At 38.2% G+C, this 15657-nt stretch overlaps 2 protein-coding genes and 1 long non-coding RNA gene across 3 annotated transcripts in view; 1 reads left to right on the top strand and 2 right to left on the bottom strand.

The window, feature by feature from the left end:
- acsl2 (acyl-CoA synthetase long chain family member 2) overlaps positions 1-3613 on the top strand; it is a 43740-nt gene extending 40127 nt beyond the window's left edge. Inside the window, exons 20-21 of the mRNA XM_082188709.1 lie at positions 590-661; positions 2976-3613. Coding sequence (XP_082044835.1) covers positions 590-661; positions 2976-3116 — 213 coding nt within the window. The 3' untranslated portion in view covers positions 3117-3613. The remainder of the gene's footprint in view (positions 1-589; positions 662-2975) is intronic.
- A 271-nt stretch (positions 3614-3884) lies between these two features.
- bin3 (bridging integrator 3) overlaps positions 3885-15657 on the bottom strand; it is a 60355-nt gene continuing 48582 nt past the window's right edge. Inside the window, exons 8-9 of the mRNA XM_082188814.1 lie at positions 12622-12756; positions 3885-5145 (exon numbers count right to left, since the gene is read on the bottom strand). Coding sequence (XP_082044940.1) covers positions 4999-5145; positions 12622-12756 — 282 coding nt within the window. The 3' untranslated portion in view covers positions 3885-4998. The remainder of the gene's footprint in view (positions 5146-12621; positions 12757-15657) is intronic.
- Positions 6338-12614, bottom strand: LOC309513083. Its single transcript, XR_014211283.1, has 2 exons — positions 10480-12614; positions 6338-10447 (listed from the first exon to the last, which is right to left on the bottom strand). It is a non-coding gene; the product is annotated as an uncharacterized lncRNA (long non-coding RNA).

Below are 15657 nucleotides of genomic sequence, written 5' to 3'. Positions count from 1 at the left end.
TCTCTGGATCAAAACACAGGCGAAGAATAATCTGAAATAAGCAACTAAAGCATCGAACATTAAATGGAATATAAATGAAAACTGCCTAATGTTACTGAATGAGATGTTGACCCAGGACGAGCTTTAGGACTGTGAAGCTTTAGGGGTGTTGATGAACTCAATCTACTCCATCTGTGTGTTTGATCATTGATCTGAATCTGATCTGGATATAGCCTTTGACAAAAACTCAATTTTCTCAGCTTTTTGTTTAATATGTTGCTTTTTTTTAACTAACCTAAACTAAAATGTTTAAGTAGTGATAAAAAAGTATATATGAATCTTTTTTTTTTTTTTTTAAAGCAGAGTCTTTGTTCTGTCTTGTAAAATATTGTATGTTCAGATATTCATACAACATATTCTGGTGGACATGATTTTTGTGAAAATGTAAAAAAAAATGCTGGCGGGGAAAGAGTTAAACATGCCATAACGCCTAACACTTGTGCGCACACTGCAATTTCTCAACTTAGCATGAGATATCAATAGTTTTAATCTGATAAACATGCTCATGCGGTCGGTGAAATGTGTTCTCTTCATCCCGTTTGAATGGTAGGATGTGAAGAAAGCCGTGCTGGAGGACATGACGGCAGTGGGGAAGGAGGCTGGACTCAAGTCGTTTGAGCAGGTAGACCCTCAGAGGAGCATTCTGGGTTATTTACAGAAATTGAAGAACCAACTGGTGTGAGGTCATTTTGAACAAAATCAGGCCAAAACGAAATTTGTTTGGAGTTCGAAACAACTCGCCAAAGTGAACTTTCTAGAAAAGATCACTCCGGCTGGTAAACGCCGTCAAACTACCGCTAGTCTGTGGTGATGATGTAATAGGTAGGTGTGGCTCTGAGGCTCCGCCTTCTCCGGTTCATTTGTTATTGATTGGAGTGCCGAATTGCACAGCTTGTGCAAACACATCCACATTTACACCACTGTGATTTTTGTTAATAATTTTGCTGCAAGTATATCGGGATCTTAAAGGGATGGTTCGGAGTAATATTAACCTAGGGTCCTTTGCACCATGACCTCGAGCCATACACCCCCTTAAGTTTGTAAGTACATCAGGAGTTTATTTAAATAACACTTGCCTGATGGCTTATGCTACCGCTAACCCGGGTGTCGAGGTCACTTCAGTGGTTTGGGAAAAGCCCGTAAAAGTCCTGGCAGAAAGCGATGCATAAGGATATAGTGGGATTTTACTCCGAACCATCCCTTTAACATGTCAGATTATGTCAATAGAAATATGATTCATCCTTCAGTTTGGAAACACATTTACAAAGGACTGACAGCAAAAATGTGCAGCTCGTGTTTTGGGTACAGCACTTGCAAAAAATATTAAAATATTTGTTACTGCTGTTGTAAAGATGTCAAGGTCGGACTGAGTTTCAGTTATGCATTGCCAGTGATTTGTGTTGGTGGAGCCGCCGGTCTTCAACAGGGCTCTGACAATCATTGCTGGATCATTTTAATGATTTTACACCAGTGGTTCTTAGGCAAACTTTCAAGGGGACTTCAAGAATGATTTAAAAAAGACAAAACAAGCATTAAAATAACTAAGAATCAATATATTTCTTATTTTAATTCTTTTTTCATCCAAAACCTCACCAAAACTTTAATGCTTCAAAACGTTCATTTGAATTGAGCAGTTTAATCCAAGTTTTCTGTAGAGACACAATAACTTTATATGCTGAACAGATTGAATTTAGATTTAACCTTTAAACATACAAAAGTGACGTCAATCATCATTACATATTTGGGTCTAGTGGATTTTCTTTCTGCCGCTACAGTGTAAAACTGTCCTGATATTTTAATGACAATGACAAAAAAAAAAATTCATTACCTTTTGGAATTTAGAAGGGTTCAATTTGAGCAGATGTTTTTTTACCATCATCATCATCATCGTCAGAGCTCATTTCCCAGTTCGTTCAGCATCTGGCTCATATTCGCCATCTCAAACATATTCTCAAAACTATAGTTTTCAAGATCTGAGAAATCAGTATTTTGATCGCTGACGGCTTCTTCACCAGATCCAACATCAAGTGACAGTGAGACTGATATATGATTGCGTTCAGCAGTAAATCACTGAACCATTTCAAGTTTTGCTGATGATGTTTGTGGTAATTATGAGTGAAACATCACGTCATCAATCAGACAGAATAAAGGTGAACTGCACTTATTGAGTCATTAGAGATTCAACTGTTGCACAAAAAAAAAAAAAAAAAAAAAAAAAAAATATATATATATATATATATATATATATATATATATATATGAAGAGTTCAGATGCAAAAGCCTGTAAGTGCCATCTGAAATTTTCTTCTAGAATGATCATTTTTATCAAGCTCGTATATTTAAGTTCAGTCATTTCACTTAAATGACAATTAATAGGTCATTTTCATTGCCATTTAAGTGAAATTACTGAACTTAAATATACAAGCTTGATAAAAATGATCATTCTAGAAGAAAATTGCAGATGGCACTTAAAGGCTTTTGCATCTGAACTCTTCATATATATATATATATTACATACTTCAGGTCACTAGAGACCCTATCCACTTTTTAGAAAATAATAAATTAGAAAACAGACATAAAATCACTGATCAGCGCACAAACATAGGCAAGTTGAGCTTCCGCTCACCAGATCTGATGCTTTGATGTGTAAGAACAAAAATAGGTTTAGCACATTTGAGCTAGTGAAGTTTGTTCTTGTGTATTAATAAGCAAGTAGAGTTTAGTAGAATTTTCATTTTTGGTTGAACTTTCCCTTTAATCCTTATCCAGTAATTAAACTGAATACGGATTAAAACGATTAAGGAATAGTCTCAGGGACAGTAGAGGACGGTCCAGAAGGTTTGAGAACCACCGTTTTATCAGTGAAACACTCCAGCTTTTTGTGTACAGCTGTTCATGAACATCAGAGCTGTTTTCCCTCTCTTTCTCTTTCTCAGGTGAAGGACTTATATTTGCACCCTGAAATGTTTAGCGTGTCGAACGGCCTCCTGACGCCGACCCTGAAGAGCAAGCGTGTGGATCTACAGCGACTCTTCAGTGAGCAGATCGCACAGATGTACAGTAAATCCTCCATATAGAGCACTCACGCTAATACAGTCCCAGCACACACTCTCATCAAGCCGATTCCTCTAAAACATTTCAACTAACCTGCTAAATAAGGGTGATGCTACTGACAGGAAACCGTTCTCAATAATTTATGATAAAGACTGAAGTCTTCACATTTTTCTCATGTAGTGATCTAGATTGAGTTTTAGTCTGTCATTTTAGACAGCCACTCTTCATCCTAACACATAGATCAGGAACGTTGGGATGCATTTTACAAGATTTGGGACCTGATGAACCTATTGGAAAGAATAGCTTTTATAGATATTTGACAGTTTTGTAATTATGAGCACCTCTGAAGAACAATCTGTATGAATTTTGATGCTGCGCTTCATTTGTTGTGTTGACAGATGAGATGTCTGTAAATGAGTATTTTCAACTGTAAATGTTTGACTAATTGCAGCTGATAGAGCTGTACTGTATTTTACTTTCTTTTATTGACAGAAGAATAAAGACGATGAATTATGACAAATTCCTGTGCAATAACGATCACAGCTCTTCCTGACAGTGTATATGAAGACTGGTTGATTGAGAATGATGTTCATCTGTTGTGTACAAACTGGTTCAATCCCAATCCCTGGATCACAGTTTTACCCCTCACTGTGTCCAAACCCAGATCCCTCCAGTATCCCTGCAATGTGTACTGACATCCCTTTGGATGAAAAAGACTAAGATACAAAAAAAGATGTTTTAAAGTCTTCACCTCGACCTGGTAAAGCTGTACAAACACATCAGACAAACAGTGGACGTCCAAAACCAGTTTACTGTAAGGGTGTATGACAACTAAACAACAACAAACACATTATGTTTAAAGAACACTTCAATTTGAGAAATGAAAAGAAGAAATATGCACATTTTGAAAATAAGGCTATGGGTCCAGAGTTTTAGAGAAAATATTTTCTGTTATTTCAAAAGCAAAGCAGGACTGTAACAACATGCTCTTAAGTTTTAATTCATTTGTTAGATGTTTTATCCAAAATGAACATTTTCTATTACATTTTAACCCTGGGATCTCTGTGAAGGCACATTCAATAATCCAATTACCTGTATATCATTTGCAATAATATTCAAATATTAACGTCAAAACGAACAAATCATTTTCTATTTATATAATCAAAGCTCTTACAGTTTAAAAAAACACTTCATTATATATATTGATTGTCAGTATGTGATTCAAATGTGTGAATTAATTAATTGGCCCTGAAACTATTGGCAACTTTTCCAAATAGTACATTATGAATTATGGCTGTTAAGACTATTGGGAAATACAACAAAAAATAACATTAACAAAACGGTCTTTCCTTCATTAGCGAATACAATGGGCACAAACACAGGTCAGTCACAAAAAGAAAAGATGTTTCAGAAGTGTCAGTAGAGGGAGGCAGAGTATCGTTTAAATGCATGTGAAAAGCATCATGTTAAAGTTCCTATATTTTTCCATGATAACCACCGGCATATCAGTCATCAACAGTTTAATATAAATGTTGATTCTCTGCACGATTCCAGTGTTGCACTGTATTGTAAAGATGCTTTAAAAAATGCATAAGTAGTGTGTGAACTCTATTCGTATAGAAAACTAAGCTTTAGCTTATTAACATTTAAATATTAATTTAGCCTCTGGTGGATGGAAAATCTGAAAGATAAACATGCAAATGATCTGTTAGAACTTCAGTGATCAATCGTTGGTCAGTTTGTAGAGACTAAAGGCAAAAAAACAAAACATTTAGGAAGTTTGCTGATGGCTTCATCTGTCAACAAAATACTCCGAATAAGACTTCATTATCAATAAAAAGTAACAAACAGAAAAAGAAATAAATAAATGTTGCCGTGACTCCATTAAAATCACAGTTTTCAGTCTCAGTCATCGGCCACGATGGACAGCGCTCGCAACTCATTGAGTTTGGCCTCGTTCTCTAGTTTCCTCTGGTCATCTGTCAGCCCGCCCTGGTCAATCTGATCCGTCAGTTCAGTGAAGATCTTGTGCATCTCCGTAAAATAGGCCACCTGGGAGAAAACACAGAGAAAGAGAGCTCAAGTACAATACATCAATACACACATTCCCAGTTTAAATTTTTAACAGGAGTTTTTTGTTTGTTTTTACCTGGCAATTTCTGATTTGAGTGTTCAGAAATCACAGTAACAAATGCTAATTTGGAACAAAGTGATTCTCTATGAACCTGTTGCTTAACACTTTATGCCACAACACATAATTAGGTGCATAAGCCTTTTAATTGGTCATTTATGTATTTTATTATTCTCCCGAGTCACAGGGAATGATGGGAAAAGTAGTTTTGTCGTACAAGCCCGTCATCTCATAAATTAGCCAATTTAATAGTATTATCTGGCAGTCTTTGTAACGATTCTTCAACGACAGTACACAACATATGTGATCAATACCACCTAGAATCTGACCTGATTCATGATGACACGCCCCTAAAAGTCAAAGCCACGCCCCTTCGGATTGACTCCCCCTTTGAGTCGGAAAATCAGACTCAATAAAACCCCCACGTTTTCCACGGATAATTACGACATAGTGATGCTAGAGACACAAGCCCTGTCCAAACTACACTACAGAATCACTGCATATCTGAGGCCATTTCTAGGCTTAATTTGTGTTTGTAACTTTGTGCGAATCTAAATAAAGAACTTGGCTTTTTCAAACAAGGGATATTCTTCACTCCCGCTCATACAAGACAACCAAAAATCATCCAGAGATTACGCTCATGGGTCTGTGGGTAGCAGGTGACCCTGATCTTCTCTGATCGGTGTGTGAGCGAGCGAGTGTCGGCTGAAAGCTTTCTTGACACGTCCCGCCCCTGCTCTTCCCCCGGCCCGTGAGTCAGGGGTCCCGCGAGAGACGCTTTGATGATTAATAGCCTTTAATCACATTACAAGACTCCAGGAGGAGTGGGCCGCCATTGAAAGCGCTGGGAAATACAGCTGCTCGGCTCTCAAACCTACACACAGCACATTTATTCAAGCTGCTTACTGTATGAGCGTTTAAAAAACCCATCCACGTCTACAATAGCCTTAAAACCCTGTGAGAAAACAAATTCTCAAGACAATACGAGTGGTGTTTGCCAGCGCAAAACTCGCCATCATGATGCTAGGGTGTTGCTATCTGAATGCTTGATAGGTGTCTTACTGGCCCACTTCTAAGTCTTAAATTATTTGAGAAAAAATAAATAAAAAAATGAATGCAAGTCAATGGGGTCCAAAAGAGCATAACATTGGACCCCATTGACTTTCATTGTTTTGTCATTTTTGTTTTGTTCTTTTTCTGTACAAATTACAAAAGAAAACAAATACACAAAGATATATATATTTTTAAATAACTTCTTTTGAGTTGCACAGTAGAAAGTCAATTATACACATTGTCAATTTTTTTCCCTTTAAAAGTTTGTTCCAATTATTGACCCTAAATCTGATGAGCAACAATAATAGCGATACTTCATTCAGCAATACCACTGTGAATGTCACTGAAATGCAGAGGCCATAAAAGCGGGAAACGGTCTTGTTAGCTAGTGATACGCAGCGGAATTTCGATTGATGAGTGTAACTCAACTCCACTGTTCACACAGGAGCCATTGAGTTCAGACACCCACGGATTGCAAAGACACTTTTGAGGGCTTTTGTAGGGCAGATGTATAAATGCGGCCCCAAACACTGTGATGAAGCACATCTCTTTTGAATAGATTGTGTAAACTGCCTCTGGGATTGCTCGAAATGACTTCAGACTCTAATCAAAGACTGGCCGTCAGTGGCGCTCTGTGATCTATGAGAGGCCAGTTCCTGCCCAGTGCTGAATGGAAGCGGATACTGGTCTGTCCTGTTTATGGTGGTCTCACCACATGAAGAGCGGAGAGGGGATCTGTTTGCCGTGCAGCACGTGGGGCTGGAAGGAAAACTAGTTCAGAGGAAAATCCGCCTTGGACCTGTCAGAGATCAATCAAAATGGCCAATGAATGATGCCGCCACACACAAGCTAAAGCGCAGGTACGGCAGCGTATTTATGTCTCGGCTTCAGACAGCACTCCCACGGACCGTTCATGTAAGATACATGCTGCAAACGACAGCTTTCCCAAAACGACAAGCTCCAATCTGATTGGTTGCGGTTACGCAGCTTTCGGCAGTCAAGGCGCAGGCGCCAGTTTGTGAGAACTAGGTTTCAAGGATTTTAGTTTGCGCAGATTTTGCCTTCGTAAGACTCAGTTTGCAGCAGTTAATAGCAAGTAAACGTGACATCCCCAATAACTTGGCTGCTTTGATTCAGAGATATATCCATTAAACAATCGGTACTTATTACTTGCAGATGGAAGGATATTCTGACCGCAAAGTCAACACACATTTCCGATCATCCCTTTGCTGCTGTATTGTTGAACTATTTGTGGAGACAGCTGTGCCATGATTTGAACAAGATACCACACCAATCTATTATTGTGGTTTCGTCGATTTAAGATTTACCGCCCTTTAAAAAAAACACATAAAAAAAAAATCTAATTGTGGTTGGTCGTTGAACATATCATCCAGACGGGCCCTTCCTCTTGAAGCGGGTGATTCTTGACCAGAACAAGCTTCAAAGGGGATTAGTATTTATACTTCTGTCACACAGATTAATATATTCTAAACACGCATCTATTTAACTAATTAAACATATACACACACACACACACACACACACACACACTGTAATAACACTCCAGCCACCGATGTCCCAAATTGAGTCCGGCTAAACATTATCTCAGAATACTCACTAACCATGGACCAATCAGCTCGAGGTTACCTACAGTATTGAGTGATAATAAGATGAGAAGGAAATCTGCTTTGGAATAGAAGTCCATTTGGAATAATTACTGCCTTTGTACAATTATCCATCCATCTCCAGCCCACTTTTCAAAGGTTGGAGGGATGCAAGAGCCTATACCTGCCTTCAGGTCAAGGACTGAAAGAAACCCCATTGGACTGATGGCCAGTCCATTGCATGGCTGAATCAAAAAGTCCACTAGGTAGCGCACATGTGCTGGATGGATACATCTGCGCTCACGGTCAATAAAGTTACTCCGTAAGCACTTGATTGTGCAATAGATGGAGCGGATCACAGAAAATAAAGTAGTCCGGCCTTAACACACACACTCACAATTTAGTGTCTAAAATTCTCCTGACCTCCATCTCTTTGGATTTTGTGGGAAACCAGAGTTTCTGGGACTTAACTAGGACTGAGTCGGGACTTGAACCTGGGACCTTCTTGCTGTGAGGAAACATTGCTGCCCACTGTGCCCCTTTGTAAAACTGCTGATACTGTAATTTTGTATCACAGAAATTACAGGTCACAAATATCACATGCTTTAGCTGTATGATAGTTATCATTCTATTACAGCAATACAAATTCGGGCCATCTTTGGCCAATGGATTGGGTCTCAAGCTTCTTTAGTATCTCGCTACATGCATTATGTTCTAAAGATGTCAAGTTCAACTTTTAAAAGCTTTCTTGAGATCCTTGCATTTTCTTTCATTCCACCACACAGTGTCTAGCTCCTCAACGCTGCTCCTGGAGAGACACCTTCCCACAGACTTCAGTTCCAACTCTGCTCCAACACACTTACCTGTAATTGTCAAGTGTTCCTGAATACCTTGATTAGCTTCTTCAGGTGTGTTGGATTGGGGTTGAGCTAAACTCCACAGGATGGTGGCTCTTCAGGAGCAGGGTTGGCTATCCCTGGTCTAACGCACACACTCGGGTGACAATGTGATGCTCTGCGGGGAGCAAGCTTTTGCTTAATGAAGACACAGTATACGTACTGTTAAATAGGTGGGGAAGATAAGATTTGTGAATATCATATTTTTCCTGCATCTAAAGAGTTCCCACTTGTACAAGTGGTCAAGACTCAGAACTCAATGCAGTGGCTTCTAGAAAATGTGCCAGAGTGTGTAAATTCGGCTCATCCCGTGGCCATCTAGGATGTACATGCGTGCATGTATCTCTCTTCAGGCCAAATTTCTATGAATCCTCTTCCCCTGATATGTGTGTGTGAATGACTCAGCAGGATGAGGGACTCTCAGAATGACTGGATGTTTGGTGAGTCAAACTGTGTCCACTCCAGGATTCCTGGAAACACAAACACACACTGTCTAATCTGACGTCCATCAGATATGAAGGGAAGTAGCTCTCACTGCACCTATAGTAATACAGTCAGCAGTCTCAGAAGTCCACCTACACCGTGTGTCTGACAGAGACACCCTCCTCTTCCTCGTCACAGAGAGCTGCTGTCGGTGACGGTGTCTCGGAGTATGTGGGTGTTGGAGGTATGGCACTCTGGGTTACAGAAAGCACTTGATGAATGAGACTCGGTCATTTGTTAGGTCTCTCTGCTGCCCATCTGTTAGCAAAAAGCTTGGGGAAAGACTGCATTTCAGGCCTGACCTAAGATCAGCGTAATACTACATTCATGTGTTCATTTATTTATAACCTTTATTTTTTCCAAAGCACCCACGTCTGGTTTTCAATAGAGCAAATGACAAAAGCGGAACGCCACAAAGTGTGGCTACACAAAAACAATCACAAAAGACTGCCGTCTCCATAAAGTTGGGAATGGTTTTAGCTTGAAGGAAGTCTGATGTTGTTCCATCCATGACATTTACAAGCTGATGCAATTGTTGTTTACTAGTCTATACAAGTAGACCAGAAGACAAAATCAGCTTCTAGATGACTAGACATAAACATGATAAACCTGTTATCAAATGGATAGTGGCACTTCTGGATGCTGATTGGTCAATAAAACGCTCTCAAGTGATCATGTACAGTCAGCCGGTCATCAGAGTAAACATAACTGACTGGGTGATCAACCACTTTTTTAAAACCGACGAAAGGTACAACATTATCATAGGGACAGAATTGATTGTTTCCTGTTTTGATCAGATAACACACAATCAGACATCTTATTACTTGACACACATTGAGAATCATCTCCTATATTAAGGAAATATATAGCATTACTGGTGCAAATACCAGTAAATTGACTAGTGCAAAGTCCGCAAACCTCAGTAAATCGCGTTGAGTGAGTAATTTAAATATTCTCCTCCCATAAACTCAGCATCTGAAAGGGAAACTCCAACAAATGCTTATGCAAAAGTTGCCGTGTCCATGCCTTTTCAGTGCTAATTGTTCACTGCGTGTCTTCAGTAAATCCCGACAGTAGACGGCAGATTTACTAACGGTAAGCTGTTAGTAAATCTGGCCCTATATGGGTAAATCTCACAAAACCAGTCAAGAAGATTTTACAAATGTGAAATAATCTCATACTTATTACTGCAATATAGAAACACAAATCTTTTAATTACAGTAACATTTAAATAACGATAATAATAATAATAATATTTTTCTCATTACAGTACAGAGACGTGAGAAAGGGCATCATTTTGATAAACGTTACAATGCAATTTATCTGTTTGATATACCAGACCTAAATAGTGCCTGTTCGAGTAGACAGCTGGGAGAGGCTGTTTCTCAAGGCTATCAAGATGGCATTTTTGGGGATCATAGGGCACTGGATCAGGTCCTGACAGATCTCCACTGCCCGCTCAGCCCTGAGCCGTGAAGATTAGGGCTTTTAAATATGTGATTAACCCACCAAGAAAAGGCCTGCTTGGACTATTCAGCTTTAACAGCAGGTCACAGTTAAGATATTGTTGTAAAACACTGAGTGAAAATAGGTTATATATCCACCGTACTTGGAGGATTCTCTTAACTCAGCAGGCAGAAGACAGCATAGATCATCCTCTAGGTTAAAACTTTTCTATTGTTTGTGTTTCTTAATGCTATTACTGATATCATATTATTTATCTCCTCTAATACACACACACACACACACACACACACACACAGATGTCCCAAAAAGCATTTGGACACTTGAATGGCATTGCATAAGATTTCCTTATATTATTATTATTATTATTATTATTATTATTATTATAAGAGTATGATTTAATTAATATAACTGTACGACTGGAAAAAAAGATAATTGTATCTTTGATACATGCACTTTAAATGTAATAGTTCATTCATTCATTATTCATTATCCACTATGCCAGCAATAGAGGGACTGTTCAACAAAACACAAAACAAACACACAAAATAACAAATTGGGAATGATATGACGATCCTGACATTTTCAGAGAGGGGTGAATGCGCACATCCTGAAGACATGACTGTGTGTGTGTGTGTGTGTTTGACTTGGCTTTACCTCTTTTACTACATTCATTAGATTCTAGTGTTTAGCTCTCTCACATACTTCCCTTAAAATAACACACACAGTCTGAGCTGTGGACATAAGGAGGCAGGATTGTGGGGGTTAATCACATTAGAGTGAAGGGGAAGTGTGTAGAGTGAGAGAGTGTGAGTGCAGCATAAAGGAGTGTTTCTGCTGTGTGTGTGTGTGTGTGTGTGTGTGTGTGTGTGTAACTCAGGGTTAATCACATTAGATCTGGGTGGAGGGAGCGTCAGCTTTAAAATTTACTACTGTGTGTGTGTGTGTGTCTGTGCGTGTGTGAGGGTGTTTCTTTAACTTGATTTTGATTGATTTAGATTTTTGGCTTTTGATTTTTATTAAAGGCAACAGTTTTATTTAGTTTTAAAAAACAGTTGTATTTAACTTTTTATTAAATGAATATCATAAAACTGTTTACCATGACTTGATAATTACATTTTTTACTACTCTTCATGTCTTTTATGTATAAATTTGGCTTAACCTTTGTCCCAGGTTCAGACTCGTAATTTTGTCAGACTGAAAAGTGTCATCAAAATATGTAATAGTGTGCATTTAGGATATAGGAAAAGCTAGCTATGAAAATAGCCTTAGCAATTAAAGGGTCTTATTTGAACACATTTACACAGGGTTTAAACCCAACTTTGTTTCGCCCAATGGCAGATGAACTAAGAACATTTACTAGCCTTCACTATTTTATTATAGCCATGATACAGCATTGTGTATTACTTCCTAAAAATACATATTTATGTATAAATGCTAAATTTGCAGTATATTTGCACAGGTCATTTTATGACATATATTGTCGCATAATAAGCATTGAGACATTGTTATTGTATTCCTCATACTTTAGTCTTGATCTTCTACTATCACACTTACATTCAATTTTAAGTCCAATTATAATGGTTAAAAACATAATGACTTCGTTTTATGTGATTATTTTCCATCCTTGCTGGTTGATTTTGCTACTGTGCCTGAAAGTCTTCGAAATTCATATATTTGACCATATATTTTTGCATTTTAGAAGGGAAACGATGAGTTGCAGAAGAGCAGAAGTGCAGAAGGAAGAGCGGAGGGATGGATGGATGAAGTCTGGTAGGTTTAGAGTTGTGAATATTAGAGCATGCACAAAGAAAATCATGCTTTCTACGATGTGATCCACATAACTGACTGGATGTATTTTAGTTTTGTGACTGAGCTGGGAACATTTGACGCTCACCTGAGCTCGTATCAGAGCCTCAAAGCTGGGCTGAAAGTAGTCGATGCGGCTGTTGTAGAACTTGGGCATCTCGTCCAATAGCTGCTTGTTCTTGGCTTCAAAGTCTTCCCTGACAGGCTTCAGTTCTTCCCTGGCCTAAAAGCAGAACAAACACGTAATGCAGCAATGAATAAAACCAGGACTTGCCAATTATTCAAGCATGTGTGTCATTAGAATAACAACAACAAATACACACACACACACACACACACACACACACATGTTCAAGGGTGTGGAGGTGGGGAAGAGTGATATTCATGATGCGATCACCAATCAGCACAGGGAAGGGAGGGGAAAGCGGCCTATAAGTGCTGATCTTTGCTAGGACTTGACCTTCTTTCTATATATGATACATGACGTGTGTAAATGTATGCACTTTATCAGTGCGTCTATCCTCTATGGCTCTGCTGAAGTCCTTCAGTGTGTGTGTGTGGGCGATGGGATGTACATGTATGTTGAAGTTTTCCAGGCACCCGTCTGTATCTGTTTGTGCACATACAGTCCTTCACATGTCAACATACACATGCACAATGACCCAGAAGTGTGCAACAAAAAGAACAAACAATTATTGCTTGCCTGTGTTCACTGGATCGTGTTACCGTGTGCGAATGTGCGTGTGTGTGTGTGTGTGTGCGCGAAACCCAATTATCCCGCAGCGTGTGTTGAGCGCAGCCTCTTGAAAAAGTGCAGCTGAGTTGAGAGGCTGTTTCTCTTGCGTGGGTGAGTTCGCTCGCATGTATACTTGTGCTCTGAATACTTCTGCACCCATCCAGCCCAGCTTCCTTCACTTGTTGCTGCGTGCTAAAAAAAATCCCGCCAGAAGAGTACGAGAGTGGACAGATTATAATAAATCTGATGACTCTCAAGGTCCGGCACACTCGAGCACAAGCATCCACTACAGGAAAATCTATAAAGACCAGATCAAAACTCATTATGATTTTTGTAATTCTGATGACCTTTGTGTCTTTGACCTTTGAGTCCCTGCTGAAGTCGGCATGAAATCAAAATTGACCCCATTCACGGTCACATTTTATTTTAGGGTCCGATTCTCACGATTAACTATGACTTTTGTCTCAGTAAACTCCTGATTACTGTTTGTTAATAGTTAGTAAGGTAGTTGTTAAGTTTAGGTATTGGGTGGATTAAGGAATGTAGAATAAGGTATTAATATGTGCTTTATATGTACTAATAAACATCCAATATCCTAGTAATATGCATGCTAATAAAGAACTAGTTAATAGTAAGAATTGGACCATAAAGTAAATTGTTACCCCATTCACTTTCTTAAAAAGCATTTCTTGTCTTAAAATGAGTTTAAAGGTCTGATATCACCATTCTCTAATATAAAAAAAATATAAAAATAAAAATAATGAAGTGCTCTCTGGTCATTTATGTACTCAAATACTAAATACAACCAATAACTCAAACTATATATTACTGTATATAACCTTAAAATGACAATTATAATAGTCTATTCCAACAAAAATACAGTGTTAGCTCAATATGTAGTATGTATTCAAAATATTTTTGTATTTTCAACAATTATTTGCCATATGTCTACACCTTTTCGCTACATGTTTGTGGTGGACATGACTTTAACATCTATAGCTTCTTGCACCCAGGGACCACCGCTCCAGAAATAATACATATATTGCACTGTGAATTTTGAGTGTGTCCCAATGTTAAGAATTTAAAATCTTGTCCCAATGAACATTTGTGCTGTAAATTCACACTCGGAGCAAACAAGCCTTAAGATGTGCAATTTATCCATATACAAGCCGTCAGAATAACCCTCGTGAAAATAAGCAAGAGTCTCTGGCCTATTAAGGTAGAATATAATGTGAAATTAACTGCCCATGGTCACATATGAAACACTCATTATAGTGGAAAGAAGGACACCCCAGTTCCAATCATCAGTTACACTATTTCAATGGTCAACATTAGTCATTCTACTAACTATAATTAACTTTAATGAGAGTTAGTTGAAGATGATATGTAGTTGAAAAGTTACTTAAAATCAGTAGAATGTCTGTTTGGGAGCATCAAAACAAAGTGTTAGCAGATATTAAGCAGACAGTCTACTAATACTCCAATGACTGACTGTTGATGTAGTTGCAAAGAGACTTATAGTTAGTAGAATGTCTGTGGTGGACCATTGAAATAAAAGTGTTAGGAAATTAAGCATATTTACTCCTGAACGTGCATAAGCATTAGCTGGATAAATCTGAAAATTGTTACAGTATAATTTATTAAACAAATAAGCACTGATTTGAATAAACAACATGTACATATTATAAGGTTCGTGTTTGGATTAAGTCAAGTCAAGTCAAGTTTATTTGTATAGCGCTTTTCACAATACAGATTGTATCAAAGCAGCTTCACAGTATTAAATTAAAATAATACAAAAAAGTTTGTTTCAAGAGGAATTTATTGATTGATAAAATTAAATTAAATATCCCCAAAATATCCCCAACTGAGCAAGCCAAAGGCAACAGTGGCAAGGAACCGAAAAACTCCATCAAGTGACCTAATGGTGTCCTAAAACTCCATCAGGTGACCTAATGGAGAAAACAAACCTTGGGAGAACCCAGGCTCAGTCGGGGGCCAGTTCTCCTCTGGCATTTATGAGCTACAGGCCGGATTGTAGTTTGAACTGTAGGATTATATGAATGCCTGGCTGAAGAGATGAGACTTTAATCTAGTTTTAAACTGGGAGAGCGAGTCTGAGCAACGAACAGTATCAGGAAGACTATTCCAGAGTTTTGGAGCCAAATGGATTGGATTGGTATTAGTTGCTTGTAATTGGGCTTGTCAATGGCACTGATTTAATTTGATTCAATATTGATTCATTTTGGATTTATCAGGTACAGTGAATGTCAATTAATCTCAAGGAAAACAATATCTCTTAACTAATGCTGTAAAATATTTAGGGAGCCCTGTCTGTTGGTTCATTACTATATTAAAGGTCAAAATTAACTTTTTTGTTATGCAAATATT

Source organism: Leuciscus leuciscus (assembly GCF_965113295.1).
Source record: "Leuciscus leuciscus genome assembly, chromosome: 13".
Classification (NCBI taxonomy): domain Eukaryota; kingdom Metazoa; phylum Chordata; class Actinopteri; order Cypriniformes; family Leuciscidae; genus Leuciscus; species Leuciscus leuciscus.
Note: the sequence above shows the minus strand (reverse complement) of the source record. Positions and strands in the feature narration are given on the sequence as shown.